Source organism: Rhodotorula graminis, assembly GCF_001329695.1.
Source record: "Rhodotorula graminis WP1 unplaced genomic scaffold RHOBAscaffold_8, whole genome shotgun sequence".
NCBI classification, from domain to species: Eukaryota; Fungi; Basidiomycota; class Microbotryomycetes; order Sporidiobolales; family Sporidiobolaceae; genus Rhodotorula; species Rhodotorula graminis.
The window spans coordinates 935,345-957,105 of NW_017264935.1; the positions used below are offsets into that span (position 1 = coordinate 935,345).

A 21,761-nucleotide genomic window follows, 5' to 3' on the forward strand; every position below is an offset into this window, starting at 1 on the left:
CTGCACTCGCCGTTTCAACTCGGTCCCCTTGCTCCGCGCGTCGCACACCGTCGCCCGCCCCTCTGCTCGTCGTCGCCCTCCTCCACCGCCCGCCTCGTCCTCCGCCCCAGTCAACCCTCGCACCGCCCCCTCCTCACCACCACCACCACCAGCTCTAGCCACCATGACCAAGGTCGACCGTGCTCAGCAGAACGCGGCCCACGCCGCCAAGATCCAGCGCGACTTCCGCACGTGCGTCGCCCGCCCTTCTCCTCTCTTTCTGCGGCCTTTCCTCCTCAGAGCCCCCGGGCTCGCCCCGGAGTGCACCGGCACGCTCGGTCGCGCGCCTGTTGCACTCGTACGAGTGTCAGCGACGCCGCCGTGCTCCTCCGGGAGGCGCCGAGGCCCTGTACACCCGTCGAACGTCGCACTGACTCTCCTCCCTCCTCCTCCTCCTGCCATCGGCATCCCGCCTTCTCCTCCATGCAGCGACACGATCACGATGCCGACCGAGGAGATGTTCGACCTCATGCGCGGTGCCTCGCGCGGCGACGACGTCTACGGCGTGCGTCGCACCTCTCGCTCGTCTCGGCCCTGCCGCTCGTCCGACCAGGACGGGCGAGCCGGCCTTGTTCGGTGCCGGGAGCCCGACTCACAGAGCTTTACTGTGCGCAGGAGGACCAGGCGACCAACGACCTGCAGGACAAGATCGCCAAGATGGCCGGCAAGGAGGCGGGCCTGTTCTGCGTCTCGGGCACTATGGTGCGTCCGCCTCTCGCTCTCCTGGCGCTCCTCGTTGCGACAGCAGCGAGCGAGCGCCTCGATAGTGCGGTGGTGCTCGTCCACTGACCCGCCCTCGCGCACCCCGCAGACGAACCAGCTCGCGATCCGCACGCACCTCACGCAGCCGCCGCACTCGATCATCCTCGACGCGCGCTCGCACGTGCACCTGTACGAAGCCGGCGGCGTCGCCATGCACTCGCAGGCGTCGTCGCACGCCGTCCCGCCGCGCAACGGCCACCACCTCACGCTCGAGGAGGTGCTCGACAACGCCGTCTTTGGCGAGGACATCCACTCGGCGCCGACCAAGCTCGTCTCGCTCGAGAACACGCTCTCTGGCAGTGCGTCGCGCTCTCGTTCCCCTCTCTGTTTCCTGTGCCGTCCTTCTGCGGCCGGCGCAGGTAGATCCAGTCAGGGCGGTCCCTGACGCACAGACCTCCCCCTCTCCCTCGCGCGCAGTGGTGTTCCCGCAGGACGAGATCATCCGCATCTCGGACTGCATGCGCTCGAACGGCATCATTATGCACTGCGACGGTGCGCGCATGTGGGAGGTGGCGGCCAAGACGGGCATGTCGCTCGAGGAGCTGTGCCGCCCGTTCGACACGGTCTCGCTGTGCCTGTCCAAGGGCCTCGGCGCGCCCGTCGGCAGCGTCCTCGTCGGCCCGCGCAAGTTTATCGAAAAGGTCAAGTGGTTCCGCAAGGCGTTTGGCGGCGGCATTCGCCAGTGCGGCTCGCTCGCCGTCGCGGCCGACTACTGCGTCGACAACCACTTCCCCAAGCTCAAGGCGACCCACGACCTGTGCTCGTACCTCGCAAAGGGCCTCGCCGCACACGGCGCTCAGCTCCTCCTCCCTGTCGGTGCGTCCCTCCTCTCTCTCCCTCTCTCGTCAAGAATCTCTCCCTGACGTGGCCTTGTCCCTCCTCCCGTGCAGAGACCAACATGCTTTGGCTCGACCCGTCGTCGCTCGGCTTCACCATTTCGGACCTCGCGCAGCGCGCCAAGACGCGCGGCCTCACGCTCGGCTCGAACCGCATCGTCGTGCACCACCAGGTGACGCGCGAGGCCGTCGACGACCTGATCCAGCTCGTCGCCGACATGAAGCTCGAGTACGCCGACAAGCCCAAGCGCGAGATCGACCAGGAACAGAACGAGCGGTACGCGCGCGGCGAGTACACGTCGGCGATCCAGCCGCCCATCGCTCGCCTTGGCACGAGCTACGGCAAGGTGCGCCTCGACTTCTCTCTCTTTCCTCTTCCTTTCTGCGACATCCTCGAAGACCGACACTGACACTTCTCTCTGTCCTCGCGGCCCGCAGAACCAGTAGACGTCGCGCACGTCGAAAAAGCCGCCGCGCTCGGCGGCGCACGCTCTCTCCCCATCTCCTCCCTCGCTTTGACCCCTCTCTCTCTCTCGCGCTTGTCTCTCGTCATCCTGCATCTACCTGCCTGCGTCTCGATCCTCGCCTACATCCCTCTCCCTTACGTCCACCTCGCGCTCTCGCTTGTAGACCCGTCGATAGATCCCTCGAGCCTCGTCGCGCTCCTTGTACTGCTTCATTCCACTTTGTCCAAGCGCATCTACATGCTCGTCCTCGTCATCCGAGAGAGAGAGAGAGAGACAGAGAGAGAGGTTCAGAGCTTCTCGTCGACGGCTCGCCTCGGCGCCTCGGCACGAGCACCGGCAAGGTGCGCCTCGACCTCTCTCTCTCTCTCTTGTGCCGCTCTCAAGGTCAGTCACTGACACTGTCTCTCCTGTTCACAGCTGCAGAACCAGTAGACGGCGCTCTCGCCGTTGGAAAAGCCGCCGACTCGGCAGCGCACGTTCCCCTCCTTCCCCGCTTGGACTCTCTCTCTCTCGTTCCCTCTCGCCTCCTCCTCCTGCATCTACCTACATGCGCCTCGACACTTCTCCTACATCCCCATTACGTCCCTCTCGCTCTGTCTTGTAGAACCCGTGGATAGACCTCGAGCCTCGTCGCTCCTTGTACTGCTTTCATTTCACTCTGTCCAAGCCCCCCTCGTCCTGCCCCTCGTCACCCTGCCCGGAAAACAGAGAGAGCCTCACTCGAGCTTCTCGTCGACGCGAGGCCCGTCGATGACCGCCTTGATCAACGGCCTTCCATCCTCCGCGATGCCCGTGTGGTTCGCCTCGAACGCCTTGAGTGCGTCGCGGAACGCGTACCTGTGGACGTGCGAGGGCGAGTCAGGGTCCGGCTCGGCGAGGAGAGGAGGGGACGAGACAGGAGGACAGGAGAGAGGCGAGGCGAGGCGAGGCGGGAGAGGACGAGGGGCTCGAGCGCACCTGTGCGAGATGAGCGACTTGAGGTTGACGGCGCCGCGAGCGACGAGGTCCATCGCGAGCTCGTAAACGCCCGGACCGTAGCTGCATGCACTCGTTGACGTCGTGAGCGGTCGTGTCCGTGACCTCGTGAGAGAGAGAGAGAGAGACGACGACGGACCGGAACGAGCCCTTGAGCGTCAACTCGCGCGTGATGATCGTGTGCATGTCGAGCGTGATGTCGGGCTTGCCCATGCCGACCTGCGCACACGGACGATGACGACGTCAGGGACGTCGTACGAGAAGAGAAGGAGGAGAGGGAGAGGGAGCGCACCTGGACGAGCGTGCCGCCGTGCTTGAGGACGAAGACGCCGGTCTGGATGCACACCTCGGCTCTGCGGCAGCGAGAGCGTCAGGAGGAGGCACTCGAGGATGCTCGAAGAGAGGGAGAGGGAGAGCGCGAGACGCACCCCGAGCAGTCGAGGACGAGGTCGACGCCGCGAGGCCCGCGCTCCTCGAACCCAAAGCGTTCGCAAAGCTCCTTGGCGTTGCGGCGCGGGTAGTCGGCCTTGGCCTCGCCGTCCTGCGGCTTGGGCGGAAGGTAGTAGTCGTCGACGAGGCCCTGCTCCTTGGCGAACGCGAGACGAGCCTCCTGGATGTCTGCGGGGAAGAGGGGAGGGTCAGTACGGCTCTTCCTCCTCGATAGAGCGAGAGGGGGGCGCACCGACAGCGATGACCTTGCGCGCTCCGAGACCCTTGGCGACAGCGCACGTGAGGAGGCCGACCGGGCCTGCGCCAAAGACAACCACGTTGGCGGCGCTTTTCATTTGGGCCTGCATGCAGCTCTCGACGTCGTGAGCGATCGTGCCCTTGATCCTCGAGAGCGAGGGAAGAAAAGAGAGAGAGACGTTGACGGACCACCTTGTGAACGGCGTGGACACCGACCGACATGGGCTCGAGCAGGGCGCCTTCCTCGAGAGACATGTTGCTCGGCAAGGGGTAGCACAGGTCGGCAGGGAGCGTGTAGTAGGCGGCGAGGGTGCCTGTGGACCGGGAGGAACGACCGAGTCAGTACGCGGACTCGGTTTCGAGACGATTTCGGACTCGCCATCATAAGGCGGGGTAGCTGCAAAGGCCATGCTGGCGCAGCGGTTGTAGAAGCCGGCCTTGCAGTCGGAGCAGACCCTGCAGGAGCGACCTGGTTCGAGCGCGACGCGGTCGCCGGCCTTGATGTTGGTGACGCGGCTGCCAACCTGGACGACGACGGCCGCCGTCTCGTGGCCGAGGACCATGGGCTTCTCGACGATAAAGTCGCCGATGCGGCCATGCTTGATATAGTGCGTGTCGGAGCCGCAAACCGAGATTTTGGCTGGCGAAACGATCGCGCTGCGGGAACGAGAGCCGGGTCAGTTCTCCTGCGCACCCGATACCTCCAGTGCACCTCGTTCGAGAGCCAAAGAGTCTCGAAAAGCAGAAGGAGCGCTCGAGAGGCGCGGGAAGAGGGGAAGGGGGAAGAGGAGACGCACTCGTCCTCGCCGCACTCGGTCGGCACAGGCCGGTCCTCGAAGCGGACGTCGTCGATGCCGTGCAAGACCTGCAGAGGAGTGCGTCAGTGCTGCCTCGACCGGGACAGGGAGAGAGAGAGAGGAGGACGCACGCAGGAGATGTTGTGGGCGCCGGTGGGGAGCGCCGTGTCCTCGTTGTGGACGGGAGCAGCGAGACTGGGAGCGCTCATCTTGAGGGTGTGCTTGGGGTGTATAGCGGAGCAGGCGAAGCTAGCAGGCAGCTCGCAGAGGGGTGCTGAGGGCGAGTGGAGGACGACAGGCGAGCGGCTCGCCGCCGACGCAAGTGCGACCGAGAGCGGAGGCCCAATTTGCCCGGCCGAGCGCTTCCGGCCCTTTTTTCGGCTCTCTCCCTCCACCAGAGGACGATCAACGGCTCGAGCGTTCCACCGCGAGCGCTCAGGCAAGCTACACAAGCCTCCCTTGACCTCCCTCGACCTCCCTCGAGCAGCGTGCCCCTCACCGCTTGCGCTTCCTGCTCGGCGCCTCGTCGACCGAGCTGTCGTCCTCCGAGTCGGTCTCGAGCGTGATGCTCTGCGTCGCCTTCTTGGCCGCACTGCGCGCAGGAGGCTTCTTGGTCGTCGGCGCGACGACCTTCTTGGCGGCGGCCGCCTTCTTGACGGGGCTGCGGCGCGTCGCGGCGAGAGGGAGAGGAGGGGAGGGCGAGGAAGAGAGTCAGTCGCGGACGACGAACGAGATTGACCACGAGAGACAGGGACGCACGCCTTCTTCTTGGGCGCCGGATCCTCGCTCTCCTCCTCGTCGTCGCTCTCGTCCTCGCTGTCGTCCGACTTGTTGAACTGGGAGCGCCGGCCGTGAGAAAGAGTCAGTCGCCATCCTCGAGACCGCTCGATCGAGGAAAAGGAGGAAGAGGGGACGCACGAGCGCCTTGCCCTTGCCCTTGGCCTTGCTCGTCGTCGCCTTCTTGGCCGACGTACCCTTGCCCTTGGCCGGCGCGCGCCTGCTGCCCGACGAGCCCGCCATCGAGTCGTCGCTGTCCTCGTCCATGCTGTCGCGCGGCTTGGCCTTGGCCTTGCTCTTGCCCTTCGACTTGGCGCCGGCGCGAGAGGAAGACGCCTCGGACGCGTCGTCGTCGTCGTCGTCGTCGTCGTCGTCGTCGTCGTCGTCGTCGCCCGAGTCGGACTCGGCCGCCTTGCCCTTGCCCTTGCTCTTGCCCTTGCCCTTGTTCTGCGACGAGCAGGCAGATAGTCAGTAGAGCTCTCGCACGAGAGCGAGGGCGACGAGAAGGTAGGAAGAGAGAGAGTGGGACGCACCTTGTGCCCGTACTTGGCCTCGGTGGCCTTCTTGGCCTGACGCATCTCGTCCTCGAGGTTGTCGTGCTCGTAGCCCTCCTTGCTCGGCTCGAAGCCCTTCTTCATGATGTCGTTGCGCGTGTCGCGGAGGAGCTTCTTGACCCAGCTGTGCGCGAGCGCGTCCGTGAACAAAGTCAGTGAGGCTTCCTTGGCTAGAGGAGAGCGACGACGACGACGACGAGAGGACCGAGCGACGCACTTGCCGACGGCGTCCTTATCGCCCTTGCCGACAAACTCGTCGACGGCGCTCTCGATGAGGCTCTCGCTGAGCACGTTGAGGTTCTGCGCCTCGAGGTACTCGTGCACGAGGCTCTGGATCGTGATCTTCTCGAACTGGGTCGACAGCGAGCCCGTCTCGGCCGCCTCGCGCATGGCCTCATCGAGCGTCGTGAGGTCGGGCTGGTTGATCGTCACCTTGGCCTTGCCTGCGCGCGGTGTACGCCGAGAAGAGTCAGCGCTGCTCACGTCGCCGACGACGACGAGCGTAGGCGAGACGAGGAGGAACAGCAGCGACGCACGGGTCGCCGACTTGCGGTGAAACTGGACGAGGTCGCGCGGGTTGGCCACCTTGTCGACAAAGTCCTGCCCGAACCGCTGCGGGTTGCCGACCTCGAAGTAGCCGTTGCCGTCGGGCCCGTGCGAGTAGTCGACCTGCGAGGGACCGCCCGAGTGTCAGTGAGGCTCGCGTCGGCGAGGCTGAGAGAGAGAGAGAGTGAGGGACAAGGGAGAGGAGGACTCACACGAAGGCGGATGAGCGGGAGGAGACGCTCCGAGTCGTCCTCGTCCGGGTGAAGCTCGTCCCACTCGGCGTTGGCGCGCTTGATGAGCTCGTTGACCTGTGTGCCGTGGAGCAAGCTCGAATCAGTCCATCTGCGCCGTGCGACGAGCGTGACGACCGAGAGGGCGAGAGGGCGAGGCGCACCTTGCTCTTGAGGAACTTGTTGACGGCGACCTTGCTCGTGAGCTTCTTGCGGTCGTCGGTCTGGTCCTCGTGGTAGTCGAAGAGCGACACCTCCTCGAAGATGAACGGGCGGACCGAGCGCAGGCGGATCGGCTCAAACTCCCACTCCTTGCCCTGGATCTTGAGAAGGCCGACGTGCCTGCGAGGGGGAGCGTGCTCGGCGTCAGGCTCGTCGAGGAGGAGAAGGAGAGAGGGAGAGAGCTGGACGCACTTGGGGATCGCCTCGCCCTTGGCGAGACTCGTCGCGATGCTGCTGCCCGGCTGCGTGATGTGGTACGGGCGACCGGTGACGGGCTGCGGGCGCGCCTGCTCGATGCAGTCGTGCTCGTGGCCCCAGATGACGAGGTTGGCCTCCTCGCCGAACGCCTCGTCCGGGACCGAGTTGTTCGGGCCGTGCGCGACGCTGTCGCAGAGGGAGGAAAGGCGTGAGCGGCACGGCTCTCGAGGGCACGAAAGGGGGACGCACCGGTTTTGGTGCACGAGGATTATGTTGAACCAGTCGTCGGGGTCTTGGGCCGGGCGGTACAGGTTGATGCGGCGGTTGGTCAACTCGAAGACGAACCGGTCGTCGCGGATGTTGCCCATGCCGTACAGCGCGAGCTTGGTGTCGCCCTTCTGGAGCAGGACGGGCTTGACCTTGAGGCCGTCCTCGAGCGCCTCGGCGTCGTCGTTGGCCTGCCCGGGGAGCTCCATGCGGCCAAAGTAGTTGATGAGGCCCGAGGCCGACAGGACGTCGAGCGCGCACAGGGCGCCTTCCTGCGAGCATTGGTCGCGAGGGCGCCGAGTCAATACACGGCTCAGGGCGATCCAGGACAGAGAGAGACGAGGAGACGCACAGCGCCAACGCCCTGCGGGTCGTCGTGGTTGCCGTGAATCGAGAAGACGGGCAAGCCGACGTTGATGTTCTCGTCCTCGTAGTTGACGCCCGGCCAGCTGCGGTCACGCAATAGAGTGTAAGCTCTCTGTCGGAAGAGGGAGAGAGAGAGAATGTGCGAGCGAGGCGACGCACTTGACGTCGCGAGGAATGCCCACGCCGGCGTCGCTGACGAGCTCGAGGGCGATGGGCCTGTCGCTGAGGCAGCGCTCGCGCAGGGCCGAGATGGTCTGGTATAGCGAAGTGCGCGACGGCCGGTTCTCGTGGAAGAGGTCGCCCGCGAGGAGCAGCATGTCGACCTGCGAGCGAGGAGGGGAAGGGGGGGGGGGGGGGGCAAGGTCAGCTCGCCGTCTCGCTTCGGGGCGGGGCGAGGGGGAGAGAAAGGGCGACGCACATCGTTGGCGACGGCGAGGTCGAGCACCTCCTTGAACGTGTTGATCGAGTCGCGGCCGCGCACCGGGTCCTTCTCGGCGTACCCGATGTGGGTGTCGGTCGCGACGAGCACCTGTTGCGAGGGCGACGAGTGGGTCAGTCGGGTGCTCGGGGCGTACGTGACTGCGCTGAGCTGCACTCGAGCTCACCTTGATGCAGTTGTCGGGGACGACAGGCTGGGTTAGGTGAGGGAAGTCGTCGCGTGCGCCTTGAGGTCTGCAGGGCACGAGGGTCAGTGGGGCCGGGCTTGACCTGGTTCAGAGAGTAGTGTGCTCACGCTGGAGAGCTCGCCATGGTCGTTGGGCGGTGCGAGGTCGACAGGCCAAGTGCGGAGAGGGAGCGAGCGACGCGCGCGACCAGAGGGGAGGGGCGAATTCGCCTTGCGAGGCGGTGCTATTCCAAACCGGGGGCTTCGTTAATCGACCTTACGATCTGGCTGAAGTTCGAGACTCGGCTTATCGGCTGCTCGTCACCCACGCTTCTGACCCTCTCCCTCTCCTCGCTCCGCACCTCTCTTTACGCGTGTGCTCCTCGCGGCAGCATGACCTCGCGCCGGATCCCGATCAGCTCGACCACTCGCCAGCCCCAGCAGGGCACGGCCCACGCCGAGGGCGCCATCCAGAGCAGCCTCGACCTCGTCTGGTCGTACTCGCGCTCGGCGGCCTTCTTCGGCGAGAACCTCCCCTCCGGCCCGTCCTTTGTCGACCCGAGCCGGTTCCCTCGTGCCCTCGACGACGCGGACGACGTCGACTCGGCCGGTCGTCCGACCGATCGCGCGACCACGACCGACGACAACACCGACGACGACCCGGACCACGACCACGACGAGCCGTGGAGCGGCGAAGATGAGCTCGACGAGGGCGCGCATCACGCGTTCGACGGCCTCGAGCAGGGCGGCGCGGCTGGAGGAGCGGCGGCGGCGACACCGGGCGGGCGGGAGCAGTTGCCCCCGAACGCGGTCGGGCGGGGCCGCACCGCGAGTCGCCGGGTCTCGACGGCAACGCAGGAGCACGGTCAAGCAGGCGCGACCTGGCGCGACAAGCCCGCCGCAGACGAGCGCACGCCGCTCCTCCCCGGCGGCGGCGGCCTCACGTCTCCCTCGTCGTCCCACCTGTCGCCGTTCGACGCGGCCGAGGGCTCGACGATCGCCTACCGCGACGACGGCCAAGAGTACGCGGTGCACCCGGCGGTCGCGGCGGTCAGGGCGGGCGGCGGCAGGCGCAGGGCGTCGACCTTGACCTTCTCGCGGGCCGCGTGGAAGGCTGCCATCGAGGAGCACCGCGGCGAGTCGACCTGGGGCCAGACCCTGTTCAACACGTGCGTCCTCGCTCTCTCTCTCTACCCGTCCTCGAGTCGACGAGCTCTGACAAACCCTCTCGCGCAGCGTTAACGTGCTCATCGGCGTCGGCCTCCTCGCCGAGCCGCTCGCGTTCGCCGACGCCGGCTGGGTCGGCGGCATTCTCCTGCTCGTCTTCTGCGCCCTTGTCACCAACTGTGCGTCACGTCGAGCGAGTCCTGCCTGTTGAGGCGCACGCACTGACCCTCTCGCGCACTCAGACACGGCCAAGATGCTCGCGGCCATGATGAAGCAGGACCGCACCTCGGCCACCTACGCCGACGTCCTCATCAAGGCGTACGGGCCCTGGGCTCGCGAGACGATCTACTTCCTGTTCGTCGTCGAGCTCGCCACGTTCAGCGTCGCGACCGTCACCCTGTTCGCCGACTCGATGGCGAGCCTGTTCCCTCGATTCAGCTCGCTCTTCTTCAAGCTCATCTCGTACCTCATGTGCGTCCCTCTTTCACTGTCCTGAGGGGGCCCGCACGCGGTCCTGACCTCGAGCCCCTTCCCGTCGACAGCCTCCTCCCGACGACCTACCTCCCCCTGCGCGTCCTCTCCCTCACTTCCCTCCTCGGCATCATGTCGTCGGTCGTGCTCCTCGCCGTTCTCGTCACCGATGGCCTCATCAAGAAGACGGCGCCGGGCAGCTTCTGGGAGCCGATGGCGACGAGCATCGTCCCTCGGTGGGGCCGGTTCCCGATCTCGTTCGGCCTCTTGATGTCGGGCGTGCGTCCCCTGTCTCTCTTACTCTCTCTGTCCTCGCCTCGTCTGCAGGACCGCGCCTGACACGTCCGCCTTGTGCGCCTCGCAGTTCTCGGGCCACGCCGTCGTCCCGTCGCTGTACCGCGACATGGCGCACCCCGAGCATTTCGCGTCCATGATCAACGTCGCCTACATCATCGCGTTCGTCGTCTCGGTCGTGTTCGGTGTCTTTGGCTACCTCATGTTCGGGAACAGCGTGTCGAGCGAGATCACGCGCGACCTGGCGTCGACGGTCGGGTACCCGGTCGCGCTCAACCAGCTCGCCGTGTGGATGGTCGCCATCAACCCGCTCGTCAAGTACGCCATCGCCAACAAGCCCCTCGTCACGACGTTCGAGCACCTCGTCGGCCTCCACAAGCCTGTCGCGCCTGTCCCGGCTCCTCCTCCTCCTGCGCCGACCTCGTCCGACAGCGCCATCTCGACCCTGCACCACCGCACGTCCAACTCGGCCCTGTCGACGTCGCCGTCGCCGACTCGACGCGTCCTCGTCGCCGCCGCAGCCGCCGAGCGCCGCATCCACCGCGTGCGGTACTACCTCCTGCGCCCGGCCGCCTCGATCCTCTGCGTCGGCCTCGCCATCGCCATCCCCGAGTTTGACCGCGTCCTGTGCGTCGCCTTCTCCCTCGCGTTTCCCTCTTTCTCTCGGTGTCGCAGCCTGACTCTCGTCAACTTGCAGGGCTTTCCTCGGCAGCGCGAGCGCGTTCGTCATCTGCGTCATCGGGCCCGTCGGCGCCTACCTCATCGTCGGCGCGCAGGGCAAGAAGGACCTCGAGCGCGACGGCGGCGCGTCGGGCTACGGCGGCCTCGAGACGGTGCGCGAGGTCGCGACCCCGCCCGACGAGGGCGACTCGCCCGACGGTGCGGGCCCGGGTGCGGGCAAGAACTCGGTCGTCGCGCACGCGAGGCAGGTGCATGCTGCCGAGCTCGCGCGGCGCAAGCGGGCGGCGGCGTTTGGCGGGTCAGGAGGCGGTCGCGGCGGCGAGCCTCTCGTCGTCGCCGGGGCCGAGCGCGTCCTGTGCTGGTTCCTCCTCGTCGTCTCGATCGTCATGGCGTCGGTCGGGACTGTGTGGAGCTTTTTGCCGGTCGAGGAGGCGGGATTGGTGTAGAATACCGAGGAGACGCGCCGAGTAGAGGGCCGAGCGCACAGCGTCGTCGAGCGTGGATTTATCAGAGCCGTCTTTCTGCCTCTCTTTGCGTCTCTCTCGCTCAAGCTCTAGAGAGCCAGAGGAGATAAGGGCACTGCTTGTAATGACAACATGACGAACGAGGGCGACGACGCAGCCCTCGAGGTGACGAACGGGAAACACTATGTACTCTTCCTCCCTGGCAATGTGACCTCGTCTTCTGCTCAAACAACGTGAGAGTGCGCTCCTGGGTCCATGGTGGCTGAATGGTGAAAGGTGGGCTGCGACGAGACGTGCCCGACGAGCGGATCGTGCGCCGAGATGGCGCGTGGTGGTACAGCTGGACGGCGTGCGGCGACGGCGACCCAGTGATCGTCGAGCGGGTCCTTAGAGACGCTTGAGCGACATGACGCGCCTGAGAGTGCACTGCAGAGAGATGGGAAGGGTCAGGAACTGTCGAAAGACGGAGAGGGAGAGAGAGGCGACGCACCTTGAGCGAGCGCTTCGAGCACGCCGAGTCGCCCGACGAGCACGACGACATCGAGTTGAACGTGTTGCTCCTCCCGCACGACGACAGGCTGCGCGAATCGCGCTCGGGGAGGGCGAGGGCGGCGTCGTGGACGATGCCATGCTTCGGGCAGACGGCGTGGGTCGTGTGACCGCGAGGGAACGACTGCAGAGGGGAGGGAGAGTCAGTTCGAGAGTCCGCAAGATTCAGGAGAAGGAGGGGACGCACGTAGAGAGAGGGCTGGCTCGTCGAAGCGAGGGAGGAGACGGGCGACCGGCGGCTCGGCATCTTGAGCGACCAGTCGACGATGTCGTGCGGCAGGGTCGACTCGACCGGCTCGAGGAAGTCGAAAGCGCCGTGCGACGACCAGGACGACGTCGAGGCGAACGAGCCGAAAGCCGAGATCGAGGTGGAGCTGGCGGACGACGAGCGGCTGAGCATGCTTCGAGTCGAGGTGGGAGTCGGGTTGTGTGCGCGAGTGCAGGAGTGAAGGAGAGTGGCCGAACGAGCTGCGAGAGAGCCGAGAGAGACGGGATGAGCGAGCTGCGAGGTCAGCGCGGCGCGCGGCGGCCGACTCGGGCTCGGCGACGGAGCACAAAACGCTGACTGGGCGGCGCCGAAGCGGCTTCCGTGTCGATCGCCGTGCTTCCCCTTGCAACGGAGCGTCGCTTTGTCAAAGCCGTGGCATGCCCTCGGCTTCTCAGCTGTCGGCGCGGGCGGCGGAGCATGCGCAACCCGAGGTCCGGGTCCGTGCGCCCTTCGAGGGGGCCAGGCGCACTTTCCGCCGTCGTCTCGCTTCCGCTGCCGCTCGCCAGACTCTCAAAAGCAGCGTAAGGTCTTGCTCAAGCGAACCCGACCAAAGAGAGGTCTGCTCAGGGCGAGATGGCTCCGTCATGGGGGTCATTTCGAACCGGACTGGGCGCCCGACCTCCTCCGCCCGAGCCTTCTCCGTCCGGTCCTCTCTCTGAGCGCAGCAGCGACAAGCCGAGGACGTAGGATAAGGCTCAAAAACCTCGCGAACGACGGAGGATTGCCGGTGCTGCCGACGCCGGCTGCGAAGAGCTCGTGGAGCTAGTACAGCGACGTCGCAGGTGCCAGGGCGTGAGCGCGCCGAGGGCGAGGACGCTTTGAACGCGCGCAGAGTCCTTCGCAACAGTGAAAGGTGACCGTGAGCCCCACTGCTGGCAAGCGCGATGCCAAGCAGGAGAGCCGCACCCAGCAGAGTCAGAAGCGTGGGCCGCGGCCGCCTCGAGGCATCTGCCGAAGCAAGGCCAGGATGGTGCGCGCGCTCGAGCTTGAGAGCAGGATCATGTGACCCTCTGTGCCTGAGCAGAATGGCAGCTGCGACCGGTCGGGCAGCGAGAGAGCGCAAGCGAGAGTGAGCGGTCGCTGCGGAGCACAGACGACGGGCCTGGCGGCGCGCGATAGGCGCATGAGGCTGCGCAGCGGACGAGCGTCGCTTCTTGCGGTGTGCGCAGCAGGCTTGCCTGATGATGGCGGGGAGCTGGAGCTGGAGGAGGTCGAGGGCGCCGGCCGCGACGAGGCGAGGACGATGGGGCGAGGCTGGATCACCGTGCGGGTGCTCCTGCCGCTGCTCGAGCTGTACAGCAATGTGCTGGGCAGGCCGTCCCACTAGCCGAGTGTGGTGGAGAGGGCAAAGAGGGCGCCGTGAGATGAAGCTGGAGACCTCGCCCTTGGCATCCTCCCCGCGACTCGCTCCGCCGCCAGAACCTTGCCAGCAGGCCAGAGCACACGCACATGAGCACATCAGGTGCGCCCAGCACCTCCCACGCGCTCGCGCTCTCGCTTTCCCCCATCTTCTCACTGACGCTCCCCACCCTCGACCTCGCACAGCCTCCGAGGCGAGCCTCAAGCCGCCCATCTCGCAACACGGCGAGGTCATGCAGGAGGCGAGGGACCAAGCCCTGGTGCGTCCTGACCGCTGTCATCTCTCGCAGAGGAGGAGGAGGCGCCGAGGAGGCTGCCCCACCTCGCCGCGCAGCACTCGTCCACACACGGTGCTCGCCGGTTGGGCTGGTGCAGCACGGCCACAGGTGCTCCTGCAGACTGTCCGCATGCTCACCCGCATCCGCCTCCCGCAACAGGGCGCCAACGTCCACTCGTTCGACCCCGACGCTTCCCCCGCCGAGAAGGCCGCCCAGGCCCGCAAGGCCGCCTCGTCCGTCGCACCTGTCGACATGTCGGCCGTGCCCTCGATCCGCGGCCCCGAGCTCGACAAGTTCAAGCACGACGGCGGGAGCAGCGTCGTGAGCGACGTCGGGACGGCGGGCGCCGCCATCCCTGTCACGACGGGCGCCAAGGGCGCGGCGAGCGCGTCCGGCAACGAGAAGGAGGGCGTCAAGCTGAGCGAGGTCGAGCGGGCGGCCCAGATCGAGAAGGACGAGGGCCGGGCCAACGAGGACGGGTCCAAGAATCCGCCCGGCGCCATGCCGGCCAAGGAGGCAGAGAAGGGCAAGCCGCGCGAGAGTGCGTCCCCCGTTCTCTCCATCCTGATGATGTTCAAGCGAGTCGACCTGACTCTTGTCGAACGCGCGCAGTCCCGGCATGGTTTGCGATCGGCTGGACCGGCCAGGACAAGACGCTCTTCCTCAGCCCGGACGAGGCGCGCGAGCGCTCCATCCTCGCCGATTTCGTCTCGGACGCCTACTACGGTCAATGGTGCGTCGACGTCCTCCCCCTCTCGTCCCACTACCCTGGCGCCCGAGCCGACGTTGCCCTCGCCCCGAGCAGGTACCACAACGCCGGCATCATCATCTTTGCCGTCGTCTCGTCGCACTTTGTCACGCTGTTTGGCGGCGGCTGGGGCTGGCTCGTCGTCATCCTCGCCGTGTGTACGACCTTCTACGAGACGAGCATCAAGCGCGTGCGCCGCAACGCCCGAGACGACCTGGCGCGCGAGGTCGCCAAGAAGGGCCTCAAGACGGACGTCGAGTCGGCCGGCTGGATCAACTCGTTCAGTACGTCCTCCTCCGTCCCTCTCGAGCGTCGCGAGGCGACGAGCTCACCCTCTTGCCGTCCGGCAGTGGAGCGCTTCTGGCTCATCTACGAGCCCGTCCTCTCGGCCACGATCGTGCGTCCGCAGTGCCCTCTCTTCGCCCTTACGAGGCACCCAACTGACTGCACCACGCACGCACTCCTGCAGGTCGCGTCGGTCGACCAGGTCCTCTCGGTCTCGACTCCCGCCTTCCTCGACTCGGTGAGCTCCCTCTGGTCCCGCTCGAGCCTCATTCACCTCGTCCTGACTCTCTCGCCGCACAGTTGCGCCTCACGACCTTCACGCTCGGCACCAAGCCGCCGCACATCGACCACGTCAAGACTTTTCCCGACACCGAGGACGGTGAGCTCGAACCTCCCTCCCTCTCTCTCGCACTCGTCCTCCTCGAGCCGAGCAGGATTGACCTCGTTCCCCCTCGGCAGACGTCGTCATCATGGAGTGGAAGGTGTCGTTCACGCCCAACGACCTCGCCGACATCACGCACGCGCAGGCGGCCAAGAAGGTCAACCCCAAGATCGTGCTCGAGGTCCGGTTCGGCGTCGGCATCGCGTCGGTCGGCAAGGACATTGTCGTCGAGGACATCTCGTTCACGGGCACGATGCGCATCCGCCTCAAGCTCATCAACAACTTCCCGCACGTCCAGACGGTCGACCTGTCGTTCATGCGCCCGCCCGAGATCGACATGTCGCTCAAGCCTGTCGGCTTCGACCTGTCGATCCTGCCCGGCCTGTACCCCTTCATCATGAACCAGGTGCGTGTTCCTCGACGTCCTGCCCGTTGCCGACCTCGTCCCTGACCTGTCTCGGCTCGCGCCCCAGATCCACGCCTCGCTCGGCCCGATGATGTACGACCCGAACTCGTTCACGCTGTCGCTCGAGCAGATGCTCTCGGGCGCCCCTGTCGACACGGCCGTCGGCGTCCTCGCCGTCACGGTGCACAACGCGCGCGGCCTCAAGGCGACCAAGCTCGGCGCCGGCGCTCCGGACCCGTACATCGCGTTCAGCATCAGCGGCCGCGCCGAGCTTGCGCGCACCAAGATCAAGAAGAACACGTCGACGCCCCACTTCAACGAGACGCACTACGTCCTCCTCAACTCGCTCAACGACGCGTTGACGATGACGGTGTGGGACTACAACGACCGGCGCAACGACTCGAACGTGGGCACCGTCTCGTTCGACCTCAAGTCGCTCGCCGACGACGGCGAGCAGCCCGGGCTCGTCGGCGAGGTCATCCTCGATGGCAAGCCGCGAGGCCAGGTCAAGTACGACGTCAACTACTTCCCCGTCCTCAAGCCCGCCAAGCTCGCCGACGGCACGCTCGAGCCCGTCCCCGAGACGACGTCGGGCGTCGTGCGCCTCGTCGTCCACCAGGCCAAGGAGCTCGACCCGCGCGGCCAGCAGATCAACCCGTTCTTCCAGCTGTATCTCAACGGCAAGCAGGTGCACCGCTCGCAGACGCTCAAGCGCACGCCCAACCCGATCTGGGAGCGTCCCGCCGAGTTCCTCGTCACGGCCAAGGCGTCGGCAACGATCGGGCTCCAGGTCATGGACGACAACACGCTCGTTTCCGACAGCAAGCTCGGCGCGGTGAGCGTGCGCCTCGCCGACATCCTCAAGGCCAACGCCGACGGCAACGACTGGTTCCCGCTCAGCCAGGCCCGCAGCGGCAAGGTCCGCATCACGGCCGAGTGGAAGCCCATCCTCATGGCGGGCGCCATCAACGGCGCCAGCGCGTACACGGCCCCGCTCGGCGTCGTCCGCCTCTACTTCAAGCGCTCGACCGACCTCAAGAACGTCGAGGCGCCGCTCGGCAAGTCGGACCCGTACGTGCGCGTCGTGCACAAGGGCCTCGTCGTCGCGCGCAGCGTCGTGCACGACAACGACCTCGACCCCGTGTTCGACGAGATCGTCTACGTCCAGGTCCACTCGCCCAAGGACACGTTCACGATCGAGGTCATGGACTACCAGCACATGACCAAGGACCGGTCGCTCGGCCTGACCGACTTTGCCGTCGAGGGCCTGCTCGGCGAGGGGCCCGACCGCAAGACGCAGCCCTGGGTCAGCACGGGCAAGGTGTCGCGCACCGAATCGCTCAAGACGGACGGTCGCCGCACGGTCAAGGGCAACATCGAGTTCGAGGCCGAGTTCTTCCCCTGTGCGCCGCTCAGCAACGTGTCGTTCACGCCGTCCGACTGGGTCCCGGGCGCGACGGCCAAGATCACCGAGGTCGACGAGGACGCCGCCGCCTCGACCGACGACGACGAGGAGAGCATCGCGCCGACCGTCACGACCACGACCGAGTCGTTTGCCGTGCCCTCGGGCGGGACGAGCGTCAACGGCGCCGGCGCCAACGGCAAGAAGTCGACCAAGGAGAGCGACGGCGTCACGATCCCGCGCGACGAGCTCCTCAAGACCCAGACCGGCGTGCTCGCGTTCCAGATCATCTCGGGCCAGCTGTCGAAGAAGGGCGCGAGGCTCGAGGTCCTGTTCGACGACGGCGTGAGTTGCGCGCCCGTTCCTCCCTCGACTCGCTCGGACCCTGCCCGACCCCGCCCGACTGACTCGTTTCCTCCCTTCCAGTACTGGCCAGCCTTTTCGACCGAGCGATCGCGCTCGACGCACAACACGTGGGACGAGGTCGGCGAGGCGCTCATCCGCGAGCTCGACTTTAGCCGGATCATCCTCAAGCTCAACGACTCCGAGAGTGCGTCCCTCTCTCTCTCTCTCTCTCTCTCTAGCCATCACGGTCGATCTGACGTCCCGCACACCCACAGAGGACACGCGCGAGGACATTGTCGCGTCGCTCACGGTCGACCTGAACGAGTTCCTCGAGAAGACGCTCGGCAAAGCGGCCACGTTCACGCTCCTGTCGCCCGAGCCTGGCGGGCCTCGCTCGACCGTCACCATCATGTCGCAGTACATCCCCGTCCACATGCACATCCTGCCGCGCGAGTCGGTCAACAACTCGGGCGTGGTCCGGGTCGAGCTCGTCGACGGCAAGGGCCTCCCGAGCGCCGACCGCAACGGCAAGAGCGACCCGTACTGCGAGTTCTGGTGCGTCGTACTCTCTCTCTCTCTCTCTCTCTTGCGCACATTCGCACGCCGCCTGGGCCCAGAGACTGACAGCGCGCCTCGCCTCCCTCCCCCGCGCAGGCTCAACGACGAGCGCGTCCACAAGAGCGAGATCGTCAAGAAGACGCTCGCGCCCGTGTGGAACGAGCGCTTCGAGGTGCAGGTCCCGTCGAGGGAGGCGGCCAAGTTCATCGTCGAGGTGCACGACTGGGACCGCGTCGGTGCGTCCCTCCTTCCTCGCATCGCCCCTGCTTCCTCCCCTCGACCTCGACTGACTCGCGCTCCCTCTCGCAGGTGCATCCGACAAGCTCGGCCGGGCCCAGATCGACCTGCGCGACCTCGAGCCGTTCGAGGCCGTCGAGCGCACCGTCGCCCTGTCCGACTTTAAGAACTCGTCCCAGTCGGCCGGCCACATCCGGGTCCGCCTCGTCTTCAGCCCCCAGTTCATCTACCGCTCACGCAAGGCGACGTCGACCTTCTCGGCGGGCAAGATTGGCGGCACGATCGGCGGCGGCGCCATGGCGGTCGGCGGCGGGATCGTCGGCGCCGGTGGAGCGGTCGGCAAGGTCGGCGTGCACGGCGTCAGTACGGTCGGCAAAGGTGTCGGCACCGTCGGCAAGGGCGTCGGCAAGGGCGTCGGGACCGTCGGCAAGGGCGTCTTTGGCATCGGTCGCCGCGCCGTCGGCGGCGGGCACGGCCGCACCTCGTCGGTCGCCTCGGCGTCGGAGCTCGCAGCGCTCGGCGACGACGTCGGGTACGCCGTCGACGGCGCAGGAGGAGCCGGCGACGTCGAGGTCCTCGCGTCCGACATGGCGTCGCCGGCCTTGGGCGACGCGACGCCGACCAACGCCGGCGCCAGCGCCGGGTCGAGCATGGGGGCCGAGGGCACGCTCACCGTCACGCTCGGGCAGCTGACGGGCGGTGGCGGCGGCGAGGGCGAGAAGAAGGCGGTCGTCGTCAAGCTCGAGGGCGGCAAGACGGTCCTCGAGACGCACTCGCACCGCAGCGACGCCAACGTCATCACGTTCGGCGACACGGCGACGGTCAAGACGCCGGCGTCGGGCCCTGTCGACCTCACGTTCGTCGTCGTCCACAAGAAGACGCTCGGCAGCGACAAGGTGCTGTCGTCGGCGACCCTCGCCGTCTGGCAGTTCGTCTCGCCGCTGCAGCCCAACAACACGGTCACGTTGCCTCTTGCCGGCGCGCTGGGCGGCGAGTTGGTCGTCTCGCTCTCGGTGCGTCTCTCTTTCTCTCTCTCTCGCCGCCTCGCCGCCGTGCAGCACTGACTCGGTCCTTTGTCGCGCAGTGGATCGCGACGCCGTCCTTCCTCACCTCGGGCGGATCGCGCGCTCCGTCCGAGTCGGACGCTCGGTCGCTCGCCGACTCGACCATGGGCGGCACGCCGACCAAGATGCGCTCGCGGTTCTCGAGCGGGCGGTTTGGCCGCCGCGACAAGGAGGCGTCGCCCGCCCCGGCTTAGCGGGCCTGCACCCTTTCCCTTCCCCTTTCCTCGTGTCGAGCAGTCTATTCCCCCGCCCTGGTGCAGCAGCCGTGCTGCCGCACTCGATGTCGCCTCGCCCTCTCTCGCCGTCGGTCGATACCCTTTCAGCCCCTTTGGACAGCTTCTGCCTCCTTTCCGAGTAGCTCGTGCTGCAACTATGCCCTGGACACGGACTCGCCTGGCTGTGGTCGAGAGGAAAGCGAGCGCGCGACGAGCAACACGTGAAAGAGGCCCCCTCCTCCCGAGCCCTGTCCGCCTCGACCACACGCTCGGCACAGCGAAAGCGACCGCTTGTGCAGCGTCAGGCGGCACCACGGCCCCTATCGAGCCCGCGGCCGCTCCACCTCGAGCTCGCGTCGCCCTTTGTCGTCCTCGCGCGGCTCGCGTTTCGTCCCTCGTTCCTCCTCTTCCACTCGCGCAAGGACCAGCGGCAAGGGCGGAGGGCAGTGTAGGATGGTCCTGCTGGGCTACGCGCAGGGCGTCGCGACCACGGCAGGCTCGTACGCCTTCTCTGCAGGTGCGCTCCCTCGTTCTCCCCTCGTGCCTCCCGATCCTCGTCCCGCCCTCGCACGGGGGCGTGGGGCCGAGGAGATGTCTTGCAGGCGACCGAGGGGACTGACACTGCACGCCCACAGCATCGGCCTACGTCTTCCGCAGCGACGCGTCGACCTCGTCCGCCCCTCCTCGCTCGACCGGCGCCTCGTCTCCCTCCCGTTCCACCTCCTCGACCTCGCCCAGCTCGCCCTCTTCCGCCGCCTCTCGCCGCCTTTCCGTCCGCCGCTCGCCCTCGCAGAGCCGCCTCCCCTCGGCCGCGCACCCGTACCTCAATGGCACCGCCTCGTCGTCATCCTCCTCCTCCTCCTCGAGCCGCGCCATCCCCGAGACGGACGAGGTCGAGCGTCCGCCGCGCGGCGAGGCCGAGGACCTCGTCGACGAGGTCAACTGCGAGGACGAGCTGTACGCAATCCTCGGCGTCGCCAGGCGGGCCAAGACGGAGGAGATCAGGAGGGCGTTCCTCGCGAGGAGCCGGGTCATTCATCCCGAGTGCGTGGCCTTTCTCCCGATTTCATCTGCACCATCTACCGCGAGAGAGTCCGCGTGACCCTCTCACGGCTGCCTCGAATTTAGGCGACGCCGCAGTACGCCTCCTGACCGTCTCCTCCCCGACGACAGCAAGCTCCCGTTCTACCCTCCAGCGACGACCGCCTTTCAGCGCCTGTCGTACGCCTACGAGACGCTCTCCAAGCCGAGCTCGCGCCGCATGTACGACCTGGGCGGCGGCCGAGGCTATGACCCAGGTGCGCCCCTCGTCGTTCTCTTTCGCGAGCGGTTCGTGGCCGTCGGGGTCCAGACAGCGTCGCTCATGGAGTTCTCTTTGTGTGCAGGATCGCCGAGCGCTACGTCCGAGGGCCTGGCCGACGAGACGCTCAACGGCGTGCTGCGCAACGTCGTCAACGAGTTTCTCAACGGCGACTTCGAGATGATTCGCGTCTTTGCCACGGCGCTCAACGAGGGAAACCCGAGCCTCAACTTGGGCGAGGAGACGGTCGACAGCGTCGAGGGCGCGTTTCGGCGGGTCCGCGAGGTCCTCCTCTGTGCGTCCCCCTCTCGCCCTCGTCCTTCCTCGACTCGCGACCGACGGTCAGCTCTGACCGGCCCTCTCGCGCCTTCACGCAGCCGGCCAACGCTACCTGCGCCTCATCAAGTTTGAGCTCATCCGCCTGTACGAGATCCAGTCGGCCCTGCGGTCGCTCGGCTACTTTGACGTGTACGGCCGCCTGCGCCTCACCCTCGCCCTCACGCGCGTCACGCTCGAGATCCCCATGGTTCTCGACCGCGCCATGCGCGACGAGCTCCCCGCGCCGGCACCGCCGCCGAGGGGCCTCGGCGCTGCGACGCAGGGTCGCGAGCGCGAGCGTGGGCGCGACAAGGAGCGCAGGAGGGGCGGGTCGGGCGCGGCGGGAGCGGCGGGAGCAGCGGGAGGAGGGATCAAGGAGGGGCAGCTCGAGCGCAGGGGCCTGTTGGGCACCAAGACGCGCGGCATGCTCGTCTTGACGTGCAAGATGCTCGAGCGGGCCGAGCGGTGGACGGGCCCGCCCGGTGGTCCGGCGGCGGCGGCGCCTCCCGGTGCCGGTGGAGGAGGTGGACGTGGCGGCAGGTAGCAGGCTTTGCCGGAACGAGTGGAGGACGACGAGGAGCACGCGCGACGATACCCACCATCCTTTCCCTCTCTCCCTCTTTACTCGTCTGTACCTTTTGTC

The 21,761-nt window shown here is 67.0% G+C and overlaps 7 protein-coding genes across 7 annotated transcripts; 4 read left to right on the forward strand and 3 right to left on the reverse strand.

Annotated features, from left to right (window-relative positions):
* Positions 1-132: 132 nt before the first annotated feature.
* On the forward strand, positions 133-2,289 carry RHOBADRAFT_65271 (uncharacterized protein). The gene is made up of 7 exons (XM_018418670.1): positions 133-231; positions 469-544; positions 655-741; positions 851-1,100; positions 1,219-1,617; positions 1,692-1,984; positions 2,076-2,289. The coding sequence occupies exons 1-7, from the start codon at positions 164-166 to the stop codon at positions 2,082-2,084; spliced, it is 1,182 nt and encodes a 393-aa protein (XP_018270511.1). The 5' UTR covers positions 133-163; the 3' UTR covers positions 2,085-2,289.
* A 531-nt stretch (positions 2,290-2,820) lies between these two features.
* Positions 2,821-4,772, reverse strand: RHOBADRAFT_44952 (xylitol dehydrogenase; the record flags this gene model as incomplete). Its single annotated transcript, XM_018414518.1, has 10 exons — positions 2,821-2,941; positions 3,062-3,142; positions 3,219-3,298; positions 3,372-3,432; positions 3,508-3,697; positions 3,762-3,870; positions 3,956-4,080; positions 4,236-4,423; positions 4,564-4,631; positions 4,695-4,772. The coding sequence occupies 10 exons, from the start codon at positions 4,770-4,772 to the stop codon at positions 2,821-2,823; spliced, it is 1,101 nt and encodes a 366-aa protein (XP_018270512.1).
* A 286-nt stretch (positions 4,773-5,058) lies between these two features.
* RHOBADRAFT_54281 (uncharacterized protein) lies at positions 5,059-8,473 on the reverse strand (the record flags this gene model as incomplete). Its single annotated transcript, XM_018417229.1, has 15 exons — positions 5,059-5,224; positions 5,323-5,399; positions 5,482-5,787; positions 5,874-6,018; positions 6,112-6,337; positions 6,431-6,563; positions 6,653-6,748; positions 6,835-7,012; positions 7,085-7,276; positions 7,340-7,629; positions 7,710-7,806; positions 7,883-8,046; positions 8,142-8,252; positions 8,329-8,395; positions 8,457-8,473. 15 exons carry the CDS (start codon positions 8,471-8,473, stop codon positions 5,059-5,061), a joined length of 2,265 nt encoding a protein of 754 aa, XP_018270513.1.
* Positions 8,474-9,546: 1,073 nt separating this feature from the next.
* Positions 9,547-11,386, forward strand: RHOBADRAFT_16002 (uncharacterized protein; the record flags this gene model as incomplete). Its single annotated transcript, XM_018412292.1, has 7 exons — positions 9,547-9,673; positions 9,737-9,965; positions 10,037-10,244; positions 10,330-10,650; positions 10,789-10,886; positions 10,957-11,023; positions 11,264-11,386. Coding segments are annotated over 7 exons (1,173 nt in total), but the record flags the coding sequence as incomplete, so codon positions are not given.
* Positions 11,387-11,509: 123 nt separating this feature from the next.
* RHOBADRAFT_54283 (uncharacterized protein) lies at positions 11,510-12,379 on the reverse strand (the record flags this gene model as incomplete). The annotated part of the gene is made up of 3 exons (XM_018417230.1): positions 11,510-11,830; positions 11,895-12,077; positions 12,141-12,379. Coding segments are annotated over 3 exons (742 nt in total), but the record flags the coding sequence as incomplete, so codon positions are not given.
* Positions 12,380-13,665: 1,286 nt separating this feature from the next.
* RHOBADRAFT_54284 (uncharacterized protein) lies at positions 13,666-19,673 on the forward strand. Its single transcript, XM_018417231.1, has 15 exons — positions 13,666-13,683; positions 13,767-13,840; positions 13,967-14,399; positions 14,471-14,591; positions 14,664-14,890; positions 14,957-15,003; positions 15,076-15,129; positions 15,192-15,270; positions 15,351-15,679; positions 15,747-17,426; positions 17,508-17,631; positions 17,702-17,981; positions 18,081-18,220; positions 18,294-19,234; positions 19,306-19,673. Exons 1-15 carry the CDS (start codon positions 13,671-13,673, stop codon positions 19,477-19,479), a joined length of 4,716 nt encoding a protein of 1,571 aa, XP_018270516.1. The 5' UTR covers positions 13,666-13,670; the 3' UTR covers positions 19,480-19,673.
* Positions 19,674-19,927: 254 nt separating this feature from the next.
* On the forward strand, positions 19,928-21,719 carry RHOBADRAFT_54285 (uncharacterized protein). Its single transcript, XM_018417232.1, has 5 exons — positions 19,928-20,017; positions 20,136-20,544; positions 20,674-20,798; positions 20,886-21,095; positions 21,178-21,719. Exons 1-5 carry the CDS (start codon positions 19,954-19,956, stop codon positions 21,660-21,662), a joined length of 1,293 nt encoding a protein of 430 aa, XP_018270517.1. The 5' UTR covers positions 19,928-19,953; the 3' UTR covers positions 21,663-21,719.
* The last annotated feature ends 42 nt before the right edge of the window (positions 21,720-21,761 follow it).

What these genes read in the sequence shown, in the direction of transcription:
- RHOBADRAFT_65271 (XM_018418670.1), top strand. Translation starts at nt 164, where the DNA reads ATGACCAAGGTCGACCGTGCTCAGCAGAACGCGGCCCACGCCGCCAAG. An exon ending in ATCCAGCGCGACTTCCGCAC is followed by an intron (nt 232 to 468) that starts GTGCGTCGCCCG and finishes TCCTCCATGCAG; the next exon opens with CGACACGATCACGATGCCGA. An exon ending in TCAGCTCCTCCTCCCTGTCG is followed by an intron (nt 1,618 to 1,691) that starts GTGCGTCCCTCC and finishes CCTCCCGTGCAG; the next exon opens with AGACCAACATGCTTTGGCTC.
- RHOBADRAFT_54284 (XM_018417231.1), top strand. An exon ending in TTTTCCCGACACCGAGGACG is followed by an intron (nt 15,271 to 15,350) that starts GTGAGCTCGAAC and finishes CCCCCTCGGCAG; the next exon opens with ACGTCGTCATCATGGAGTGG. An exon ending in ACCCCTTCATCATGAACCAG is followed by an intron (nt 15,680 to 15,746) that starts GTGCGTGTTCCT and finishes CTCGCGCCCCAG; the next exon opens with ATCCACGCCTCGCTCGGCCC.
- RHOBADRAFT_54285 (XM_018417232.1), top strand. Translation starts at nt 19,954, where the DNA reads ATGGTCCTGCTGGGCTACGCGCAGGGCGTCGCGACCACGGCAGGCTCG. An exon ending in CTCGTACGCCTTCTCTGCAG is followed by an intron (nt 20,018 to 20,135) that starts GTGCGCTCCCTC and finishes GCACGCCCACAG; the next exon opens with CATCGGCCTACGTCTTCCGC. An exon ending in GGTCCGCGAGGTCCTCCTCT is followed by an intron (nt 21,096 to 21,177) that starts GTGCGTCCCCCT and finishes GCCTTCACGCAG; the next exon opens with CCGGCCAACGCTACCTGCGC.